The 25,528-nt window shown below is 36.1% G+C and overlaps 1 protein-coding gene across 3 annotated transcripts; it reads left to right on the plus strand.

The window, feature by feature from the left end:
- Positions 1 to 549: 549 nt before the first annotated feature.
- LOC139753290 (cold shock domain-containing protein CG9705-like) lies at positions 550 to 20,469 on the plus strand. 3 transcript variants are annotated; one of them, XM_071669573.1, is made up of 4 exons: positions 550 to 711; positions 4,755 to 4,863; positions 5,657 to 5,779; positions 8,166 to 20,469. In XM_071669573.1, the coding sequence occupies exons 2-4, from the start codon at positions 4,763 to 4,765 to the stop codon at positions 8,329 to 8,331; spliced, it is 390 nt and encodes a 129-aa protein (XP_071525674.1). In that variant the 5' UTR covers positions 550 to 711; positions 4,755 to 4,762; the 3' UTR covers positions 8,332 to 20,469. The 3 variants fall into 3 exon arrangements, with proteins under 3 accessions (XP_071525674.1, XP_071525676.1, XP_071525675.1); XM_071669575.1 differs by lacking the exon at positions 550 to 711 and adding an exon at positions 1,055 to 1,079; XM_071669574.1 differs by lacking the exon at positions 550 to 711 and adding an exon at positions 1,985 to 2,081.
- The last annotated feature ends 5,059 nt before the right edge of the window (positions 20,470 to 25,528 follow it).

Consider the following 25,528-nt stretch of genomic DNA (forward strand, 5'->3'; position numbering starts at 1 on the left):
TAATTCAGTGATATGCATTTATCTTATGTGATGCAGCACTTTTTCTGTCATGTCCCCTCATCCAGCCATTCAAAATCTTTGACATTTCCTCATTCCTTCTGTAAAGTGTGATATTAAGACTTCGATAGGCATTATCCAAGTATTCACAAATTGTAGACAACTGCACTTATCTAGTTATATGATGTACTAGGATTGTCTGTTCAGGCTTATGTTGACTTGAAGCTCTGTTTATAGCCACTCCTTTGTTGAGGTTTATGTTGTTTTACCTGAATCTTTGACTATAGCCACTCCTCAGTTTCGAAAACTCGACAGTCATCTGTGGAAATCGTCTTTCAAACACTTGAATTTCAACAAAAAGACCCACACTCCACAACGTCAAAAAAAAGGGGGGAAGACACCTGAAAAACTCCCCCCCCAAAAAAACAAGATGAAACAGAGTGCCAACTCCAACGGAAATGGCACTAACCGAACTTACCCAGCGCCTGAGGATGGATTTTCCATGAGTCTGAGGTCTGGGGGTTAAGAATTCTGAGTAAACTGGTTCATGGTTACCCCTGTGTGGCGAGCCAGGAAAGGAGCCGTAGCTGCTGCCGTGGGTCGCGCACGCTCGGGGTCGCTGTTATCATCACAGTCACGTCGTATTAGCGCTAGTCCCCACTCGCACCATCACTGCACCGTCTATTTTTCTTCGTTTTTGGTTCTTAATTGCAGGTGAGAAGTGTTCCTTCACATTCGAGAGAGGAAGGGAGAATAGGAGAATGATGGATGGATGAGTTGAAGGGTGTTGTAACTTATATAAGGAGCTAAGAAATTATAGAGAACTGTTGTAATGGGGCTGTTGCTATACCCACACGACACCCCCCTCATCTCATGTTTGTTTACATGGCTCAGCTGATCTTTGATAATACTGATAGTGATAAGGGGATTAGGTGCAATTGCCTCTTTAACGAGTTATATTGTTTTTATAGCATCCTTGGCTTTCTAGTGACTGAGAACCGTGCATTTTTTTTTTTTATATGCAAGTTGTTGGTCAAAGGATTGCATTCGTGCTTGGTATGACCTTGGATATGTATATTTATGTAAGTAAGGCTTATCATCGCTAGAATATTGGCAAATTTAGACATTGATACGTTAATTCCTTTTAATTTTCATTAACACTTCTGTGATCTGTATTTTTCAATTAAAGGAAAACTTCAGAGAGCAGTTGACTGAGTGCTATACATAAATGTCTGATGGGAGAATCGAGTTTCACATCCACATCTTAAAATTTTAGGTCACCTCTATAGAGAGGGCTTAGATTAAGAAAAACTAAGCTTTACATATCTCTCCTACATTTAGCACAGATAAATCTCTTTTGGTACAGAATGACAAATTAGCCGAGCTAAGCAGGCACTGAATGAAGTGACCTAATTCATAAATAAATACTTTTATAGTTACCCAAGAAAAGTGAGAATCTATTTTTTACTTTAACTCATTGAACAGAGGGCTGAAAAAGTGGCATCATTCACTGCATTTTCGTGAGACACCGCAGTTCTTTTTTAAAATGATAAAGTTATTAAAATCAACTGATAATGTGGTGCCTGGAAAGTAAATAAATACCTTGACTATTCACTCATGGGTTATATGGCTATGCTTAGTGTATTCAGGTTGCAGGGATGTTTGTAACACCAGTAATTTGATCGATTTAATTCTTTTTACCCACTAAAGTACCCAGCTTCTGCCCATCATAACTGTATGATAAATCCATAAAATTATCACATTTGTCTGGACCATTGCTCTTTTACTGAGATAACATTTTCCTTTAGGCGTATTATCTCTAACTAAAATCTAGTAGAATTGTTCTTGGTGAATTTATGTTTTGGGGCACCACAGAAATATTTTATAGGTTTGGAAGAAATGACTACGTATAGTAGAAGTGGTACGATTAGGTACACATACACTAAAGCTTTATTCTTATTTCAGGAATAAATATATGACACTAAGAATGGCAGTGATGAGTAAGGATATGTAATGCAAAAGTCAGTCAAACATTAAACAGAAATCAATAGAACCTATGAAAACATCATCTAACTTAATCTAAGGTAAAGTTTTACCTTGATTAATACCGTAACTTCCTTTCCAAGAAATTCTTTTTATGGGGTTTCAGCAGCATTCAGGAAGCCAGCCACATCCACTGAGCAGTGCCACTGGTCATAAAGTTGTATGTGTGATTACTGTTTGTGTCAGCATGAGACTTTTAAACTTTTGTTTTCCCGTTACTTCACCTCATATATACATACCACATCTTTATTCCTAAATGTGTATATTTACACACATGGTAAAACTCTCTCCTCAAAGCACACAAAAAGTAGTCACATATGTTAATCAAAAACCTCCAGGGGGTGGTTAGTGTTACTGACCAAGTGTCAGCACAGGCAGATCAGGGTCAGATCCACATGGGTTTGATTTCTGGGTGTGGCAGTTGGCCTACACCTAACCCAGGTTTTCATCCTACTTTTGAGACTAGTCAATAAATGGGTACTTGGCTGAGGCTGGTGTGTGTGTGTGTGTGTGTGTGTGTGTGTGTGTGTTTGTGTGTGTGCATCATACATAGGAATAAAGACTTGGTGTGTGTGTATATTATTATTATTATTATTATTATTATTATTATTATTATCATTATTATCATTATTATTATTATTATTATTATTATTTATTCTTTTATTATACTTTGATGCTGTCTCCCACATAAGTGAGGTAGCACACGGAAACAGATGAAAGAATGGCCCAACCTACCCACATACACATGTATATCAATAAACGCCCACACATGAACATAAACATACCTATACATCTCAACGTATACATACATATACATACACAGATATATACATATATATACACATGTACATATTCATATTTGCTGCCTTCATCCATATTTCTTTCTTTTAAACTATTCGCCATTTCCCGCGTTAGCAAGGTAGCGTTAAGAACAGAGGACTGGGCCTTATCATCCATATATACATACATATATATTTATTATACTTGATCACCACTTCCTGCGTTAGCAAGAAAGTGCCAGGAAACAGACGAAGAAAGACCCACCAACTCATATACATGCGTATATATGTATATATGTGTGTGTATGTATATGTATGTATAGGTGCGTGTATACATACTTCTTTCTCCTCGTTCCCCCCACCTCTGACACATATAACCTCTTTGTCAATCTTTCCTCACTATTCTCTCCATGTGACCAAACCATTTCAAAACACCCTCTTCTGCTCTCTCAACCACACTCTTTTTATTACCACACATCTCTCGTACTCTTTCAATACTTACTCGACCAAACCACTTCACACCACATATTGTCCTCAAACATCTTTCCAACACATCCACCCTCCTCCACACAACCATATCTATAGCCCATGCCTTGCAACCATATAACATTGTTGGAACCACTATTCCTTCAAATATACCCATTTTTGCTCTACGAGACAATGTTCTCGCCTTCCACACATTCTTCAATGCTCCCAGAACCTTAGCCCCCTCCCCCACCGTGTGACTCACTTCCACTTCCATGGTTCCATCTGCTGCTAAATCCACTCCCAGATATTTAAAACACTTCACTTCCTCCAGCTTTTCTCCATTCAAACTTACCTCCCAACTGACTTGTCCCTCAACCCCACTGAACCTAATAGCCTTGGTGATGCAGGAAATGGCTATCATAATGAATAAATAAATAAATTAATGAATACATGCTCTTATTAAATTTAGTCACAACTTTCTCCTTTCACACACTTTTCCAAACTCAGTCACCAACTTCAGTTTCTCAATGGAATCAGCCACCTGTGCTTATCATCAGTGAAAAACAACTGACTCACTTCCCAGGCCCTCACATCCCCAACAGATTGCATACTCACCCCTCTCTCCAAAACTCTTGCATTTAAGTCTCTAACCACCCCATCAATAAACAAATTAAACTCAACCATGGGGACATCACACACTCTTGCCGAAGACTGACCTTCACTGGGAACCAATCACTCTCCTCTCTTCCTACTTGTACACGTGCCTTACACCCTTGATAAAAACTTTTCACTGCTTCTAGCACCTTCCACAAAGCATCTCTATCATCCCAATCATATGCCATCTCCAGATCCATAAATGTCACATACAAATCCATCTGTTTTTTTCTAATTTCTCACACACATTCTTCATAGCAAACACCTGATCCTCACATCCTCTACCACTTCTGAAACCACACTGCTCCTCCCCAATCTGATGGTCTGTACATGCCTTCACCCTCTTAGTCAGTCCCATACAATTTTCCAGGAATACTCAACAAACTTATGCCTCTGTAGCTTAAACACTCACCCCTATCCTTTTTGTTGCTCTCACATTTGGGGTGATTCTAGCTCTGCATCCTAACTTGACAGAGTTGCTTTAAAGGTAAATTTTGGTTGTTACATGATTGAGACTTTTATATACAATATATGATATGCATGGGAAGCTTTCTAAAATGATATTGGTGAGATTTCTTTCAGAGATTGGAGGCATGAAATGTTTATACGTAAAACTTTTATATAAATTCAGAATTGTATCTGTACTGGTAAATTATTAAGATTAGTTGTATACTGTAATCATAATAATATTGAGACTAATAACAATTGATACAAATGTAAGAGGTGATTGTGGTGACTGAATATCTATAATTTTTGTTGTATAGTTATGTTTTTGTTTTACAGAAGGATCATTCTGTATTTTTCTCTTTACAGCTTACTCTATGTCATCACCAGGCAGCCTCACTCCAGACAGCCCCAACAAGGGGCTTCTCTTGCAGATTCCTTCACCTATCATTACCAGACGCAACCGCACTAAGTCTACGTAAGGAAATAATCTTTGCTTCTTGCTTTATTTTTGCAGCATCTTTTTATTGAGAAAGTAATCATATATTATGGCCTACTGATATATAAATGCTAAAGATAGTATATGATATTATTTTATGAGAAAGAGAATACCAGGATTATGATGAACACAATCTTTATTTCATGGTGTTTCATCATATCAAGTCATTATCAGCAACTAAAGAGAGAAATAGTAAAATGTTAATAACAAACGGTACATATTAAGTTATTCTGTAAAACTTTTTAAAGAATCTCTTTAAACAATTCAGTAAGATATTGTCACACTACACTATGTAAATTGTATTTTTCTTCAGTAGGTTCTTACTTAAGGCATGAATTAATGATTATTTACATATTTAGAAAAATTTAGGATAAATAGGCAAAAATGATGGAAGTCTTACCAAACACATGCACCCAAATGCTTACAATTGCCTTCAAAACTCAAATCATAACCAGTTAGTGATATGGATAAAGTGTATGTATCTTTCTTTTCATACACTGCTGTTCAGTAGGCTCTTACTTAATGAATGAGTTGATGATTATGTGAAAGCTACATTCTAAGGGTACTTAAAGCCTTAAATATGAGTGTAGCTTTCAGCAATACCAATATTGCTCAAAATATTCATATCAAAAGCTCATCAGAAAAATCTGCTGGCTGTATTTACAAAATACTTTGCAGAAGCAGTACATTAATATGTTTTATACAGGACTGATGTTTTTTATCACCATTTTGAAAAAGCCAAGACCATAATTGTGCACTATGGCATCCACAGGACAGACATAGCCAACAGTAATCCTGATGTTAAGGGGAAGGTGAAGTATTTTTGCCGATCAAAAGGCCATGGCTTCATAACACCAGATGATGGCGCAGATGATCTCTTCCTTCATATTTCAGAGTAAGTCATCATAATATTGTAAATCACAAATAGGTAGGTTTATGATAGTCTCTGAATAAACTGTTTATTACTCTTGTAATCTGCCCTGTTTTTTTATGTATTCAAAAATGATTAATTGCACCATTTCAAACAACCCAATAGATCACCGAGTCCTTTAACCTTTGTGATAACAGTCTGTTTTGATGGGTCCTTATGTTTTAGTTGAAAATAAGAGGAAATCATTTGAAAATAGGGAATCAGGCCTTAAACAGATTTATATTTGTTGTTGATGGTAGACCTCAGGGTCATTCCAGGTGAAATTTATTATTAGTTTTGCATATACTGACTATAAATTGCAAGTGATGCGAGCTCTTTTTTTAGATGGTTGTAATTTAGCCCATTATATTATTGGCACTTGCTAAGAAATGAGCCAAATAATTCTGTTACTCTATGTTTGCAACATAGAAATACCTTGTATTTTTGTACAACTTGCACCAGTAGAGGTGCTTGTTGTTGATTCTTACATTCAGTAAGTTCAGCCAAGAACCTAATTACATATATACTGAACAAGTTTTTGTGGGTTTTATTAAACTGATAGAAAAACTTTGCCAAAACTTTTAAGTTAATTTTGTAATTATACATTATATTATTTGCTTTGATTGTTAACTTTCAGTCACTCTCTTCAGGTTGATGCTTCTGCATTGCATGAATTGGCAGATAAGTAGTAATTGACCTCTGGATCACCATCATTGTTTTACTTCATACACTTTGGTTGTCTTTTGATGTGTTGGAGGCATGATTCTGTTATGCTTTTTATCTCGAAATATTAATTTTCATTCATTTTAGTTGTTATAGCATAAGATAGTTATTGAACCACGAAACCATTACACAATACTGATATGAAAAATTGCTATGCAAAATTTACCCTTTCACTACACATCTACGACACATAAATGACATTTTCTCTCTTCACCTCATCAACACAAAACCCATAACAAATTAAATGCTCTCAGAACACTTACTGGTACCAGATTTGAACAAGAGAAAGAATCCTTAGTATCTTCCACAAACTCTTTATATGCTCTACCTTGAAATATGCCCCACCTTCCTGGACATCCATCCCGTCAAAAGCAAATATAACAAAGCTGCAAACTACACAAATTAGAGTACTCAGACTGATCATTGGTTGCCTAGCAACCACAAATACTTAATGCCTACACAAGTAACAAAGATCTTCCCAATACAATCCCACTTTAATCTGCCCAGCATTCAGTTCTTGGCAGGTGCACAAGACCCTTCCCATCGAAATTACTCCATAACCAACCATCAAACTCAAGAAGATATTAAAAAGCATACCACTACCTCAAATTTCAATTGCCTATACTTTCAGATCTCCCCACCCCAAACAACCACAGCACTGACTAAAATATATACGAGACTTCTGTATAAGAAGTCTCGTATAGTTCCAGCTTATAGAGTGATATTTCCTGATAGCACCACTCGAGAATTAGGGTACAAATTTTTAGAACAACACAAAGACCCTGCAGTAGCAACAGATTAAAAAAGTCATAATTTTAATTTTGTTACAAATATTCTTTTTGATCATAATGCGTTTTGAAATGCATCGAATCTTATTAACATTTAGATTTGGAATCATATTCCACCTGCAGATGGTTGCCATTTCAAAAGTCAGTTTAAATTCAATTAATATTCCTGGTTTGCTATATATGTGAGAACAGTCTGACTTGAAAACATTAAGCTTGTGTGTTTGACACATTGTCTGACCAGAAGGTGATTCTGATTATGATTTTGAGTAGTGTTTAGTGATCCCTGAACTCAACCTTGGTGGGTTGACCTATATACTACATCGTCATCATCAGACAAGTTACTCTGCAGTTCATGTAGGGATCTGTGAATTTCTTGTGCCCTTTGGGGAAGTTTCAGGTTGTAACAGTATTAGGCTTCTAATGGATTACCTTCTCCCAGTCAGTCCTTTAAAATGTGGTGTAATTGTACATTATTTGAAGCAAATATACTCTGAACTGTGTTTAGCAATACTGTGGTAAGCAAGGGACCTCTGTTATACATTTTAATGCTTTTCTTTTTAATATAATTTTCCATGGTGACAAATTGACAGTCATTAGAACTGAGATTGGTTTTGATTTCATTAGAAAGTTTAGTGGTCAGCACAGCATAGCTATTTTGTAATTCCATAGGTTTTTTTTGCACAACGTTTGGCCCTACCCTTCCATCTCTCTCAATGTTACATAACAGGAAGAAGCTTATCAAAACTTTTTTCTCTCGTTATTGCTTATGTGCTCCATTACCATACAGATATTGCATATGTTTTGCAAATACTTGTTTAGATGATAGACTAGACCAGTCATATTGGCAATTATGTTTACAGCATTGAAGGAGAGTATGTACCTCAAGAAGGAGATGAAGTGACTTATCGCTTGTGTCCCATACCCCCTAAACGAGAGAAGTACCAAGCAACACATGTGCGAATCATCAACTTTACACCTGAAGTGCATCATCGCTGGGATTGCAAACCTGATGAAGATCAACATTAGAATACCAGTGTCTTAAATATATACTCTCATAAACAAGGTCGTAATTATAACCTAAACTGGTGTGAGAAATTATCTTTCACAATTTGACTTGTAGGTGTTCACTTTGCATTGCCAGCTATGTTCAGAAGTAGATACCTATATGAATTCATAAATTCTTTACTTCTTTCCACTAATAAGAACACAAGCTCAGTATTATATGTGTAAAATTCAATCATCAGTAATGTAATTAAGCTGAAAAGTTGCTTATTGCTATTTTTAGAAACACAGGCATGCTTTTAAATAACTGATTCTGCATGAATGCATGTAAGTGAAAGTAGCCATTAACCACATGCCATGTTACCATGAATACATTCTTCAATTAGTTACTAAAATAGTAACTATTTTAGTTTTGTTACCTTACTCATCATTTATGAGACCAGCCCTCACTTTACATAACAGCTAAAAAGTAATAGCATCTTGTTTATTTTAGATGATTCACTTTATGTCTAATTTTTGCAAGAATTTTGACACTGATGCTTTTGGTAGTCAAGAATTTTATCACATCTCACGATTTATTCTTGCTAGTTTATTAGAGGACATAAAATGATATTGGGATGTATTGCAGTTGTTTTTAAATGGATGACATTTGATGTGTTAAACTGTAGTATAGAACTGTAGATTTGTAACTGAATTGTTATGAATCATTCAGTTTTCAGGTTGCATACATGCTTTGTTTGATAAGTTTAAGCATTTAGAATGTGTTAAAGCGCAATTGTTGTTGAGTTCCAGATTAATGTTGTAGTTAGTATCTACATTTTTTCGTATTCTTTTGTATAAATATACTGTTTTTTAATAATAAGCATTCTTTTATCTCAGTAAACATTAGTCTGTTAAAACCACTTTTAATGTTTGATAATTGCTTCTTTTGTTAATTAAGATTATAAAACCCATTTTGAAATATTGCATCTCAAATCAAGATTGTACAGCCCATTATGGAGCACTGCATCTCCTGAGTTAGTTTGTGCATAATACTCAGTAGGTCAAGAATTGTATGATTTTTTTTTTTTGCATTTCCTTTTTTTTTCTTGTCATATCTGCATAGATAATGTTTTTCTACACGAGTGTTTTTTTGGGGGGAGGGGGTGTACTTATATAGGCATATCTTGTTTGTTATAATTTTATGCCCAGATTTTCATCATGATTTCACTTGGTTGTCATAGTTATAAAATCCTTTTAGGTTATTTAATATGGTGTAAGTATTGACAAACTACACATTTTGATAGCTCCATTGTTTTTTGGATTTTGTGAATTAAATGAAGACATTATGAATACAAGGGAAATTCTTTTTTATGTACTTTAACGTCTGTGAAAACTTAAGTGCCTTGCTTTTAACTTTAGTACAAATCATTTGAATTTTTCTTGTTTTACCTCCTTTGACATTCCCATGGCCATTTATCTTTGATTCTCCCTCTAAGTCATCAAAGCTTGCTCTTAGCAGTGTACTAAAATGAATGTGTATTAACGTGACATGAGCATAGCTGTATGCATTATATCATTCATGAAACTTTCCTTATGTTTCAGAACTAGAGCATAATTGAATTACAGACAATGGTTTTGGTGATAATGATAATCCAGATCTTAGAATGCATCAATAGTTTGGAAAGATGCAACTCTAAACTTTTATTTTAATGTGTGGCATGATCACTTGTCACTTTTGGAGATAGACTGTACTGTTGTAAGAGTCTGGTTAAACAGAATTTTCTATTTTCTATCCTGATGTCAGTTAGATAAAAGACATGTAGTAAATTTAATAATTTCTGTATTGCATGTTTGCAATTCATAATTCATACACTAAGCATCTCCAGATAGTGCATATGTAAAGATATATTAATTTCACTGATATGTAAAATGTATCAGATTATAGATTTAATGCATGAAGCAGCTGGAGTTTAAAAACTATCTTACTTACAGAATGGTATATTCACCCCCACCTTTTTTTTTTTTTTTTTTTTTGTCTCTTGCTCAAATTCATAAGAATAGCTTGATATGAAGACAAGCTGTATTCATCAAATGTCTGAAATCTTTTATTTACAAATGAAATCAGTCAGATGACTTAAATGCTAAGTACTTCTTTTTGTCTTACTTTCTAAATCTTTTTTAGACCTTCAGTATCTATACTCTTTATTCTCACCTTTCTGGGGAAGACCAGTTTTATACAGAATCATGAAAGGAAATGCTGCTACTTTAACCGTAAAGGTAATGCCAAAAAAATTAACTTGAGTTCATAATTAAACAAACACGTGATAACTGAAAACACTAAAGCATATTCATAAGTATTCCTAGCCCTTATTAAATGTAACAAAGTAAACAAAAAGCAACGACTATCTTGATTAAAACATTAGATTGTTAATCTACCTGCATGTTTCGTTAAGTCATAAAGTGGCATTTCATTTCTTCCTTCCATTAGTCAACTATCAAAATGTGCTTCTATGTGATGTTCAACCATTCCAGTGCTAAAATATACTAATGTACCCCTAGGTATCAACGACTACATAGTTGACTTCCATTTTGTATGTCACCTCCTTATTGTGCCTTCTGCCATGGGCCCAGGTTTGAGTGTAGACCAAGGATCAGATGGAAAGATGGAGTGATGGAGGCGTTTGAGCACTGTGGCCTGAACATTCAGGGAGTGAGAGGCATGCATGGGATTGGATGAATTTGTGGGGGAAAGGTGATATGCACTGAACTAGGGCACATGAAGTAGTCAAGTTAAACCATGTAATAGTCTGTGGAACATAGATATGGATGATAGGCTATTGTTGCAGTATATTAAGAACTTACATGATAGCTAGAGGGTGGATGTATGCAAAGGTCCTTGTTCATTTGTTTGTGATGTAAACTCACTAAGTTAGGAGAAGCAAATGACTATGAAATAAATTCACAATTATGCAGTTATAAAACTCTAGGAATCCTTTTATGGAGCCCCTGCAACCTCAAGGCTGTGCTATGATCAAAAGCAGGGAAGTGATGGACTCATTTGGAACAAGTACTCCCTTTTGTCAACTGACAGTGATAAAATCTCATTGAAGGCAACTTTTGACCTGTGGTGAACCACAAGCTCCATGCAGAGTCTGGCAATACCTTGTTACATTCTATATGCCCCAGGATTCCCTTCTTTCTTTATGAGGCTCCTGAAGCACTCAGGAAGCCAGCTACATCCACTAGTCAATACCATAGGTCATAAAGTAGATTGATGTTATGTAAGCATCTTTATGTAGAGAGGGTAGGGCAACGGAGTAGCAAGTGCTTGATGTCTTCGTTGTGGTAGTTGTATTGTGGGCATGACGAGTCTTGGGAGATCTTGAAATGGTGTTTCTAGTGCTGTCAGGATAAGTGATGTCTGGAGCACAGATGGGAAAGTGCAACTCATGTTTGTGAGGGAAGCGCTGCTTCAAATGGGTGGATATCTGGTGGGTTGGAGTTTTAAGACTCAGTTGGTAGTACTTGATGAGTTATTTCACTGTGTACGTGTTTTGTCAGTGTTATATTTGTTGGGATGGTGGGATGTGTGAAAAGAGATTGCTGAAGTGTGAGGCAGGGATAAGCTTTGTGGAGACTTGAAGTGTGAGGCAGGGATAAGCTTTGTGGAGACTTGAAGTGTGAGGCAGGGATAAGCTTTGTGGAGACTTGAAGTGTGAGGCAGGGGTAAACTTTTTATTTCTACTTTGGGGTTGATGATTACAAATAGAGTGATTTGGGTGGAAGGTATCCAGTGCTGTTGCTTAGAACTGAGTGCCAAGCATGTTAACATGGGATTGTATTTGGAGGATCTTTGTTTCCTTGTGTAGGTGTTGAGTTTTTGTCACAAGGCAGCCACTAACTGATCTGAGCACTCTACTTTGTGGGTCTGCAGTTTTGAGAGGATGGAAAACCAGGCAATGAAGCATAGTTTACATTGGAGTGGATGAATTTTTTATAGAGGATGCCAAGAGATACTTTTTCTTGTCCAAATGTGGTGCCAGTTTGTGTTCTAAGGGTGTTCAGTTTGTCTGTTTCTTTTATGTTGAAATATTGTGGTGTAGTGAGTGAATTATGTGATGCCTAAATTGGTTGGTGTTTTGTTCAGTGGGAGTGACTGTCCACTCAAGGTGACTGGAGGATATGAGCTGGGGTCTTATCCTTGCAGGGATAATGAAGGCTTCTTTAGAAATGCAGCCATTCTGTTAACTGTGAGCCAGTGTTACAATTGTGTAATGTCATGTGGCATGTTTGTTGTCACTAATGTGGTGTCTGGATGTTGTGATGTGATTGTGTAGTTGTCTGTATATGACAGGACATTCATGTTGTGGCTTGCTGAGTGTAATGGGAGGTCATTGAGGAAGAAATGAGGAACTAACTTGTTGAGTTTTAAGGCATTGGAGATGACACCATTGTGAGTGCTCTGGCATGGCAGCAGGTTATGTAACTGGCCACCTACGTTTTGTCATTGTTGGGAGGGTAGTGTCAAGTATCTTTTGTGAGGATTTGTTGAGGAACACTGTCAAATGATAAATGGTGAATAAAGTGAGAAAGAGAAAAGTTATGATGTGCAATTATGTAAAATAAGAATATAAATAATATATATTTGAGAAACAAAAAACTATACTGTGGTACCACATTCTTTTTTCCATCTGAGGTGGTTAAAGCCCTTTAAAGTAGAAAGGAGATAAAGCAAAATCAGCTTAAACAATTTCATCCTTTAAATTTAAATGCATCATTGTAGATATAAAAGTACACTTCCATTATTTAAGAACTGCCTCAGTAAATCTTGAGATTAAGAATGCCTGGTGAGTGCCAAACAACAAAAGCTGGTTTTATTTCTAAATGGGAAAGTACAGGGAGTGTACAATGAGCATCTACTAAATCACACTTACTGTTTTAAATAATGTATCAGCTCTGCTACATTTCTGGGAAAGTTACTTTTTCACGATGCCAAATAAGGTGGCAGTGTATAACACTTGTTGTTTTTGCCTTAGTCTAGTTCCTGAAGTTGAGCTGTGCTATTGTTCAATATTTTTTATTGCTGGCACTGAATCCAGATTGTTAGTGGAAGTGTGATTTGCTAATTTTACTCATAAATGTGTTCGTAAATGGGCAAGATGTGGGACTCTCAATTATTTGTTTCTTAGATTGAAAATTTAGTGATTGACTGTTCAAAAAGAAGTAAGGAGAAACAGATACAGAAGGAATAAAGGAATATTTTTTAGAACCATAACACTTTTCCTAATGATGATTTCACATCATTTCTCTCTCATACAACTGTGTTCTTGAATAGGATTACCAGTAAAGCAAACTATAAGTATTGTGGCCTTAACTGTGGAAAATATGACCTAACTTCAGTGTTTGTTTTTGAAATACTTCCTCCTTAAGATCGGCTGAATTGTTTTTGAAGTGCTTCCTCCATAAGATCGGATGAATTACAAAAATACACTATTTTCTATTTCCACAACCTATCAGATAGATTTTCGTGCAGTTTATATTTTCCCCACCATCCTAGTTCCCATACCAGTTTTGTCTAGTGTAGGGCAGACATAATTCAGAGCACAACAATTTTGTATCCACTGGTACATAAAAGATTATGTGGCTGTTATTAAATCCAGCTGTTTTTGATTCTCTAGTCATAGGGACCAGGTGTCCATTTACAGCTGAATGAACTGAGGGCACATTTTCTAAAGTAAATGTAAGTGAGGGTCAGATCTCTAACTTTGAGCTTAATTGTTGAGTGCTTTAAACATTGCTATCACACCAGAATTTAAAAAAAATTTACATGCTACTGTATATTATGGATACCTACCCATTTCCTCAGAAAATGCAGTCTTGGTCAATTGTGTATATGTGGAATAATATCGTTCATATAGTAGTCTTGAAAATCAGATGTTTAAGGCAAAAAGCTGACCTAAACTGTATATTTCAATACTTCTTCAGACACAAACAGTGGGAATAAAACACCTCTGAACCCAACACAGATGATTTGTATAGCAGTTGAACCTCATCAATTTGCAATGTTATTTTGCTAATCAGCTGGGTTGCACAGGTTAACCTACCATGCTTCATACTTAGTCCTGCTCAGTTTATACAAGCTTCATAAGGTAAACAAACAGCTTAGCCCTCTTTAGCAGAATCAAATATCAGCCTGTCCATGCTTAAGTTTTATTAATCTAACAAAAATGCTTGTATGTGTTTGTTATCCTTGCATTGAGTTGTAGACATTTTTGTGAAATTTTCCTCAACAAAAAATACAACCTAACTACCATCCCTCCTTTCAACATGTAAGGAATTATTTTGAAATAAATTGGTTTTATAACTCCTACAGGTTGACACAGAGCAATCAATGCATACAGTATATACTATGGCTCATCAACTGTACCATATGTAGGTGGAAATAACTGAAAAACTAAGGCAATCTCCTATTCATAACTACTGTCTAACTTCCAAAAAGTTTACCGTAGATGTGCATTCTTGAGGTACTATTGCAATGAATTTACATTCCTCAGTGACTTGCTGCTTCCAGAGTATTGTGATCTTATTTGTTAAGTCCAATAATGAGAATATTTTGTTTCTGATATAGAAAACTTTTATGCTTGTGAAACTTTTCCTTAGCATTTTCAAAACAGCAAGCACACCACATTGTGAATCAAGTTGAAGGCAATAACCTCTCATTTTACGTAGGCTTCTTTTAAATGGATTAAGAGTGCTATGGACTGTAAATTGAAATATGGCAATCATCTGTCCTGTCTTTAGGGGCCTGCTGTGCAGAGATGATTAGACCTGAATTTCTGAAATGAGCACAGTAATCGTTTACCTGATCAGATGATAGTGAAGCAGAATTTACAGATGACTAAAGTGAGTCAGAAAAGTTTGAATGTGTTTATATGTTTGAGGTGCAAATGGATGTTTAATGAGGATAATTTTGTTGAAAAAATATACTGGTTGTAGGAAAAGCTATCATGATAACCTGCTTCATAATTCTTTCAATACAATGTTTATAAAGTTAATGTGTTACACACCAATTCTGACTTCATGGGGAAGCAACCTCCCAAGCAAAGAGGGTTTGCTAATCCAAGCTCTTTGACATGACAGTGACCAGCCATGTGTACTTGTATTAGGTAACATTCCTTCAACCTTTAAAGAATTTATATTACGTTATATAACTGCATCATGTAGCATTTCTAGGATTGACATCCATTCATCATACACTTTTCCAAAACAGTTTGGTTGACTGAAGGTTTACTGCAACAAGAAGTTGGTACAAAAAAAGAACACTGCAAAAGCATGTTCTATTTTTGGTTGTGATTACTTGACTGTTCAAACCCATAGTGTTGCAACAGAAAATGTAAACTTACATCAGTTGTGATTGTAGACATACTATTGTTTACCTTTACATATATACCTTACTGTATTGCATTCTTTCCTTTGATGAAGGAAGAAATTTTTTCATTGTGTGATTTGAGTACTCTTGGACTTAATTAATGAGAGGAAACTTCAGATTTGTAATGTTTTAAATATTTAGTAGATTCATTAACTGCATTTACCAAGATCTCACATTTATAAAGGTTGTATAAATTGGTAAAAGAGCATTTACCAAGATCTGATTGGTTTAGCTGTAGTATTTATCTCTTATTGTTGATTATATGTCTGTACACTGTTAGCACAAAGGTAGATAACAGAACCTGTAAACTTGCATAGAATACTGATTGTAATAAACAATCAGCTCCATTGCAATATGGGCATGTAGTCGTGTAACCTTGCACGAGTGCAATCGTTTGGTCCAAGGAGTCACTCTATCAGTGCGGTAATGGCACTATGCAGAGCTAAATATCAGGCAGCATTTATGTTAAGGCTTATCATGTCAAAGATTTTGACTTTTTCCGTTAAGAATAAGTGCTTTGTGACTTGAACCAATTATAAACTGCTTTTATTTTACCAAATACAGTGAGATTCTTAAACAGGGTTCCATTAAAGATTTTTGATACTGGTCCAGTTTATGTGCACCAAAGAAATAGCTTTGAAATATGTGATTTTTTTTGTATAGTACAGTAAGTGGAGAATAGAATAAGAGTGGTGGAAGATGATTTGGATATTTTTCATTTTGATAATCAATGAGCCCCTGTGGGGTAAAAGTTAGCATTGTTGACTATCAGTTATGCAGGCCTGGGTTTAAATCGTGGCAAGTGCAGTCAGCTCACAGCCAACCTAGCTATTCATACTCTCATCAGGGATGGTCATTAACTGGGTATCAAGCACATGCTGCTTTATTATTGTTACTGAATTATTAATGATATTTCATATGTATACTTACATATTCACCATTTCCTATGTTAGCAAGGTAGCGTTAAGAACAGAGGACTGAGCCAGAGGGAATATCCTCACTTGGCCCCCTTCTCTATTCATTCTTTTGGAAATGTAACAATGAAAGGGGAGGATTTCCAGCCCTCATGCTCCCTCCCATTTTAGTCGCCTTGTACGACACGCAAGGAATAAGTGGTAAGTATTCTTTCTCCCCTATCCCCAGGGATATTAATATTATCATTATTATTTTCCCCCTAATGCTCTTTCATCTGTTCTTGATGCTACCTAACTCATGATGAGGGAAGCGGTAAGTATGAGAAAAAATTATTATTATCGTTATTTAACTGCAGGATCCTGTTTATGGGTTCCCTGCTGCTTCAAGGCTGCATTCTAATCAGAGGCAAGGAATGATGGACTCCTTTTGAGGGAGAAGGTTCTTATGGAAATAGTACTCCTTTTAATCCACTGACAATGATAAAGCTTTGCTGAAGGTAACTTTTCACTTAGAGTAACCACAAGTATGCAAAGCCCAATAAAACACCTAAGTTGGGATATGTATCTGTATGCTCATCTGTTGTTACTGTCACTATACAACCCTAGGACCCCTCATCCTGGGTTTCCTACAGCTTCTCCAAAATCAACTGTATTCCAAAGCTATTTCTTTGGTGTACCTAAAGTGAACCTTTACAGATTTTTATTCCAAGAGCCATTTGCGTACAATTATCAGAGAATATGAAAGTTCCTCAAAATTTTCCAACAAAAAAGGAAAGGCTTTATATGGAAAAATTAGCAACACTTGAAGGAAATATTTCATAAAAGACTTGTAGTACATTCTGCTCATTCTTATAAGATATGCGTTTTCAGTTTTATTCTATATAGATCTTCAAAGTAAATAGCATAATTTTCATTAAGACTTATAAAACAACTTCCAAATATTTAACATCTCTCAGAAAACAGTAGATTACATAGAGTATATTTTTTTACTATATTGATGTATTTCTTTTTTTTTAAAACATTGTTACTCTCTCAGCGCTGTGGATTTTTATATTTTTTGATCGCGTTATACCATGTGAAAGTATATGGAGCACAACCCTTAAATGCTTATTACCCTATTGTTATAATTATGTTTAATATGTCCCTCTAAATTTATCATTTTCACAGATATGAAGCATATATTCCATCAATATGCTTTGCAGTTTTAGGATAATTCCTGCTGGACAGCACCTTCCCAGATAATTCCCCTCCATTTCCCTCACTGCCTGGTCAGTAACTACTGGGACAATTCACCCCATAATCTAACCTGACTTAACTAAACCTAACCAAAATGGATTATTGTTTATATGTCTACCATATGTATATATTACAGAGTTTACAAGCATTCTGGATTTGGGATTGTTGGGAATAATTATCTGAGTGGGGGAAATGACTTAGGGGAATTGCCCTGATATGATGTCTTGCACCTTACCTGGAAAAATAGCATGCTGTTTCTCACTTTATGTATATTTAGCTTTCCATTAATTATAGTAAGAAAATAATTTGGAGAGTATTCTCAGAGTCTCAGTCTTTTTAAAGATACTTTCTACATTTTGTGGCATTTATATGACACCTTTGAATTGTATATACCTTTCAGAAATATCTTTATAATTGATTAAGCATTTATTTTCATGTATTTCAGGTGAAGCCTTAGTGATTTGAATGATGGAACATTGTGACACGCCAACCTGGATTAGAATTGTAGAACTCACCATTAAATTACACTGTTGTCACAACTCAACAAGCATTCTGGAAGGAGTTTTCAGAGAAATGCCTTGTGTCATTCAAACTCAGAGAATGGTGTTACAAGGGGTATTTCTACGTGGAAATTCCTTCTTGCTTGCTAATTTGCAACAACTGAACCCAATTTATATAGTTTTACACTTTTTATCCAGGTTGGTACATTGTAATGATCCATCATTCAAATCCCCAAGGCTTCAACCATAATTGCTAAATGAAATAATTTTCTGTTTCTGAAAAATATATACAATATAAATGTGTCACATGTAAATGCCACACCCTGATCTAAATATTTTGTAATAGAAATGTTATTTATATGATTTACCTGTCTTTCATCCAGAAATGCCTCATTACCATAGTAAACATTCTCCAAGCCAAAAATAAATCTACAACTCTTTGCAAAGATTCATTTAGCAATGGTGTTTTATTAGCAAATATATAATACACCAGTATATATACAGTACCTGTATATGTATTTCTACCAGAATGATCATTTAACAATGGTATGTTATCAGCAAATAAAATAATACACCAGTATATATACAGAACCTGTATATATATGTCTACCAGAATGTTGCTTAAGGTTTTGTTCTTTCTGCAGCTGCCACCAGTGTGAAACTTATTAGAATGAACATCATATTTTGGAGTTAATGGTGTTTTAAAGGTCAGTACAAGTATCAAAAAATGGAAGAATATCAAATAATGGAAAAAGACAGATATAGCTAGGTCATGAGAAACATTTTTTTTAGTATTGCAAAGAGTAAAATTGTGTAACAAAAGTTAATTTTGAATATTTTAAACAATTGAAGCATCAAAAATGGCTAAAGAGAAAATTAAGGGATATTCTTTGCAAGTCCCAAGGACTCTAACTACAAAATATATGCATTGCATTGTAAGTGCTCTGAGAGCATAACTAAGATAAAGTTGGTGCTATTCACTAGAATAGGTTGTTCCGAAAAATTTCTATGAATATATGAACAGTGGAATGTGATTTTGCAGAAAAAAAAATTGATCATAGCACTATTGGAAATAACGTGTATGTGGCATGCCCTGGATTTCATTTATTTAAAGTGTGTATATTTTTTTATTATTATTGGTTGGGCATGCTTTCACATAACTACTGGAACTTTCAACATGAGCATTTATAGAAAGATAATACAATGGAAACTACAAATCTCTAAGCTACCTTAGCTTAAAAAACACTGTAAAACAACGTTACATGTTTTAGATGAAATTCATGGTGATTTGTGTAATACATGCATGAAATCTGATGGGTTAAGATTTTTTTTTTTTTTTGTCCTTTAAGAAATTAAGTGGACTGAATTTCACCTATTTCTGCAATTTATTTGTGTAGAATATTGCTGATACGGAAAGAGGAGTTTCATATAAAACTGTAAAATACGATTAATTTGGACTACATGAAGACATCAATTGCATCTGTCAAAATTTTGATTAAGGGTATACCCATCTGTGGTTACAGTTTATATAGGCATGTAGTAGATGAAAGAACGTTCACATTAGTTTGTGTATTTGAATTGGTGAATGTTTATATTTTTAGCATAATAATGTGATTGACATGCATGCACCTGTATCAAGGGACTGAAAATTTAATGAGTTTATTATAGAATATCTCATGAACTGGTAAGTTTAGAAATGAGGTCTTATAGCTAGTCATTCAACTATTTGTAACTGAACAAATAATTTGTCTTTTAGATTTTGGCATTAGATTCTTGTTATGCACACTGAAACTTCCACGTAAAGGAAATTGAGGAAAAACATGACATGCATAATAGGTATTCCCAGTTTTTGTTAATATAAGAATTACAAAAACACAGTAAGAGTTGATGTGAAACTTTTTCATGTTTAAGTAATTTGCATGCCATGTGAACTATAAAATGAGAAGTTGCACATTAAACTTCCAGTATTGTACTTTTGCACAATAATTTCACTTACAAATGGGTGACTGAGCTTCCTTCTGTGAATGAATTATGACTGCTGTATGCCATCTGATATGTACTGTTGTCTATGTGTGACAATAAATATGTAAGTATTTAAAAATTTTTCTTTCCTCCAATCTCTCAAAAGTTTCAAAACTATTACTCTTCAAAAATAAATCAAATACTTGAGTGAACTTAAGAATGGAATGGCCAAAACTTTTGAGTCTCTCCTGTTAGTTAATAAATGAGGCACTGGTTCATGGGAAAGTACTGACATTATGATTTTAAAAGGAAAAATTAATGGAGTATGAGAAATTATGAAATGATGTTGAAGTATAGTATATTTTGCTTGATTAATAAACAAAAGTAAAGAAATGATAATATAATGAACAAATATAAAAGAAATGAAGTTCACTGGAACAATTTTGTTAAAAATGTGAAAAAACTGAGTTTAAAAAACAAAATGGTTGAAGGCAATGATAGTACAGAATATGTAACAAAAAGAATGACTGTTAGAGGAGGAGACTGTGAAAGTAATGGGTTACCATCCTTTATAGATAATGTGTGGGCTTTTGCAGTCTCCCCTTTTCTTTCATTCCAGGTCCTGAACTTGGTCTAGAGGGCCTCGTCCTTGTGAGAGATGCTGTACTTTAATGTTATGAAGTATATTCACCAAGGTCTCACAGTAGTGCTACCACTCCCTGAAAAGATGCCCTACGATAACCAGTCCTGGTCGCTTCTTAAGTTGTGGCTAGCTGGATGACATACTCCTCTGATGTCCAGTTGGAAGCCTCTGTTAGTAGCTTGAACTGGGCTAAATACACCATACCATCAGATTTTTGCAGTATTTCTGGTGTACAGGGGCCTTCCACTGTCTCTAGATATGGCTAGTTTCTGCCAAACAATAGACACACCACATCCAAGTGCCTTCTTACAGGACTGGACTCTAGGTACTCTATGTACCCTTCATCCTGGAAGTGCCAAACCACAACTGATTGTCAATATTTCAGACTTATTCACTCGCCCTCCACCCTATTTTTCTTCTGGGTAAGGTCAACCAATGGGTGGCCCTGAGCACACCATTACAAATGTGTCTCTTGCCATGCAATTGTGCATAGCCACTGCTCCTAGTGGTTCACATGCTGTTCTGAGTTCTGCCCAGAATCTTCAACTATCATATTTTGAAAGTGAAGGAGCGGCAATAACAGCCTGCCAGTTTCCTCTTGAGATTCAGCTTGATGTTCAGGAGTGCAAAGCAGTCACCCCTTGGCTATCTAGTCTCTCGTCAATGTAGCCTATTTGAATGCAAATACTGCCGTCCCCCAAAGACTGTAAGTACGTGTACTAGGGCTGGGGAGAGCCCATGACAACTGTGATTTTATCCACTCGTTTATGTTATTTTGAGTAGTCCAACATCGCACAGTTCACAGTGACTTTCACACCTGAACAACAAGAACCCAAAGCGCAATGTGGGTAAGAGCAACGTAATAAATGGTGTCAGAGTGGTATCCATGGAGGCCAAGATATCGGTACGTAACTATATGGTGGGGAATGATTTAAGCTCGAACCCTAGCCTAAGGGAGGCTATTATTACGAAGCAGGTATCCAATTGCCTGCTCCAACATAAACAGCAGTAGTGTAATAATTTGACCCAGCAACAGCAGGTATGTACCAGTCTATCCTAAGCCAGCAACAACTGGAGGTGTACGATATGACCATGCAGTTGTAGATGATACGTCACCACCCATAATAGACAAGGTGTGGCAAGCGCTTGACTGAGGGGTTCACGGCAAAAGTCAGCAACCCTGGCCAAAATAAAGAAACAGTTGCAGGGCCAAGTTAGTCATCACTCAGGACCTCTAGTTATGTGGAAGGAGGAGCTGCAAAAACAGATCTTGATCAGTGGCAGGCTGAGCGGCGGCGGAGAGAGAGAGAGAGAGAGAGAGAGAGAGAAGCAGACAGACCCACAAAAGGAGCAGGTCAGCCAGATCACACATGTACTGGACTGACAAGGGGAGCGGGATGAACTGGTGGACATCAAAGACAAAGCGGATTCACAGAATACCAAGACTTGAAAATTGGACTGCCGTCGAAGTATCGAAGAAATCTTTCTCCCCTTACATCAACTCTGAAGAAACCACTAGAAATTGGTATTCAAAGATCAAAAATAAGACTTCGAGTTGGTGGCTGAACTTCTCATGTGTCAATGAAACGGTTGATCAGGTCTTGGATAACACAAAAGAATGTTACGAACATGACACTTCACGACACTTGTCAGTAATTTGTTTTATCTTTTCGTAAAGAGTTTACCACCTTTACTATTCAAAACCAGTTTTCGTCTGCACGAAACAAAATCTTCAAGAATATACAAAACTGAATAAAACATTTCTTCCCATAAAAAAATGAAACAACACGACATTCTGGCTACCATGCACCCTAATACGAATGCATGGCCTGAACATGGTTGATATGCCCATTACCGGCAATTGTAATAGCTGGGGACTATATAACTACCCTTTCGTAAATACGAGTGTGAATAGGTTTTCCTCTGGTAAGCCGGAATTCTGTAAGCTACTTAACTGAATCTGCTTAGCTTTGCATGATCCATCCCGGGTAAATCTGTTTGGAAAAGTTACACTAGTGCAATCCGAAGGTACATGTTTGTGAGCTAATAGGAGCCTAAAAGACGGAAGAGAAAATTACTATACTGAACGTATATCTATACCATGTCAATGATGGAGACCAAATCTAATGACTAGTATCTATTTGCACATATCTGGGCGCGCTCACGGAGTTCTATTTAGAGGGGGTCATGTAAAATGCATGCGAAATCATCGACTAATGCTTGTCTTATTTCATGTTAAAAAAAACATAAAAGATATCCCTCTACGCAAGCACTAGTTACTCCAAAACCCTCTAAAATATATATTACCTAAGACTGTAATAAATGGTGAAGTCCCGCGACTCTAACTGCAGTCAGAAACTGTTTTATACTCTTGCAATCTACGACAGACACTTCTCTTGCCTGTTTAAATTAAGCACGTAGGAATTTGGAAACTAAAATAATGACACATGAAGACAAACTCATAAGTAAAAAAGTAGAATATCAGGGAAAAAGTTAACTCATGTCAGATCTCTATTTAAAAATGCTTGTCGAATATTTTTAATTAGACTGGATTGACTTCATACAGGTTGGGTTATAAACACACTCTCCTGATGACCCAATTCACACACAAACGAGGTGAAAACACTGATTGTGGTCACAAATGACGTTGAACTGTGTACTACGATCAAATGGATTCACATGGTAGTAAAATTCTTTACCTTGGACAGCCGTATCACAACAGAAGTAAACAAGAAAATCAAACTTACCTGTAAACAAAAAGGTAGAACTGAACAATTTTTCCTCTATGCCAATCACTTATTCGTCTAACGAGTGATCCACCGACATGAGTGAGGTCTAGGAGTGTATTATTACATCACAAGGAAACCCAAATGAAACTCCCAGGTCCACCGCAGACGTGTAGCAGCGTACCACTTTCAGTTCAGCGAACAGCATGAATTAAGAAAAATAGAAAGAGCAAAGACTATAGCCATAACATGCAACTCAATGACGTACGTACCGAACTCAACGCCCCCTTCACTCAGCAGGCGACACTAGTGCTCTGTGGAAGACCCTTTCAAAACCATTCTGTTCTCTGGCACATTCGTGAATTTGTTTCAACTTTATGGCACGATGCTCGGGAGCTTTCCACGGCAAACTGATATGTCACAGTACACAGCAGCTGTAAACCGCTGCTGTACTTTACCAAATTGGGTTTTAGAATGAGCGAAGTACTTCGAACACTATTGGTTTAGAGTCACTACGCCCAAGCGTCGTCTGTAGATCAGCGAAGGATTCACACCCGTCCTTCACCTCCTACAACTGTCCCCGACACAGTGAACAATTTATTTCTATGGGTGTAATTACTCCGTTCCACTGTGGGATTTAAAGCTTTCAACTTTGACAAATAATTGGGGTCCAAGCCATATGGGTCTATCATGTCTTGCTGTAGATATTGTCTTCTCCCGGAAAAATAAGAAGAGCTGAGTGACCTCAAATCATTGAAAAGAAAAATTCATGAACTCTCTTGTGTTTTCAAATGATAATGAGTATTATGTGGATATTTGTCCATTACAAGATACAAGAATAAGAATCCAATTTATCATGAATTATAACTGAATGGATTAATGATTACTGTTTGGTTGCCTTATGTGTGAAATGTTTGTTGGCGATGCACTGTGTTACAGGGAGAATTCACACTCGTATTGTTCCGTCTTTTAACCATGTATTGTGTCTTTACTCCTATATGAGTACACACACACACACACACATTCCAGCCTAAAGCAGGTACCTATTTATCGACTAGATAAATGAACACCTTGGCTGGTTGGAGGCCGAAAAGCAGCACTCAGGATTCGAACTCGTGTGGTCCAAATCCCAAGAGGGCCCATGCTTACTGATGGTCAGGAATGCAAATCAATACACAACAAAGGTCCGTGTGTGTAACTACTTATTTGACCGTACAGATAAGGGGTTTTACATTCGTGGAGCCCCATATCTTGAACATTCTTCACCATACAACCTTTTAAACTTCTTCATATTGTCCTTAGCAAATCCTGTTGTATTTTCCATTCATACACTACCCTTATACTATAAAAGTACTTATGTACGTTTTTATTGACAAATACTTTACTCTGATGTCATGTACTCTGGTTGGACTTCCTATCCCTACATCTATCGAAAACTACTCATTGTATACATCATTTGTCTCTCCTTCACGGTGGAAAAGTATAAAGTTTCTAACTTTTCTCTGTAACTCGACTCTCTCCTTCACGGTGGGAGAGTATAAAGTTTCTAGCTTTTCTCTGTAACTCGACTCTCTTAAATTCTGGTACCCTCTTTGCTGTCCTCCTCTGAACCTTGTCTTTTAGCTGTGCTTCTTTAGGTGTGGTTGACCAAACTTGAGAAGCATATTCTAATTTTACCTTCATAAATGATAAAAACTGTGTGCAGAATACTTTCTCTTCCATATACTTGAAAGCTGTTCTGAAATGTGCTAGCACTCGGTTTGTCTCCACTACCAATCTTGTTTGTGGGACTTTGGGTGACAGGTTATGGACGATGCCGTTTCCCACTT

Source organism: Panulirus ornatus, chromosome 14 (assembly GCF_036320965.1).
Source record: "Panulirus ornatus isolate Po-2019 chromosome 14, ASM3632096v1, whole genome shotgun sequence".
Classification (NCBI taxonomy): domain Eukaryota; kingdom Metazoa; phylum Arthropoda; class Malacostraca; order Decapoda; family Palinuridae; genus Panulirus; species Panulirus ornatus.

Excerpts from the sequence above, each read along its gene's own strand:
- LOC139753290 (XM_071669573.1), top strand. The coding sequence starts at position 4,763 with ATGTCATCACCAGGCAGCCTCACTCCAGACAGCCCCAACAAGGGGCTT. Across the intron at positions 4,864-5,656 it reads CGCAACCGCACTAAGTCTAC|GACAGACATAGCCAACAGTA; the intron begins GTAAGGAAATAA and ends TGGCATCCACAG. Across the intron at positions 5,780-8,165 it reads CTCTTCCTTCATATTTCAGA|CATTGAAGGAGAGTATGTAC; the intron begins GTAAGTCATCAT and ends TTATGTTTACAG.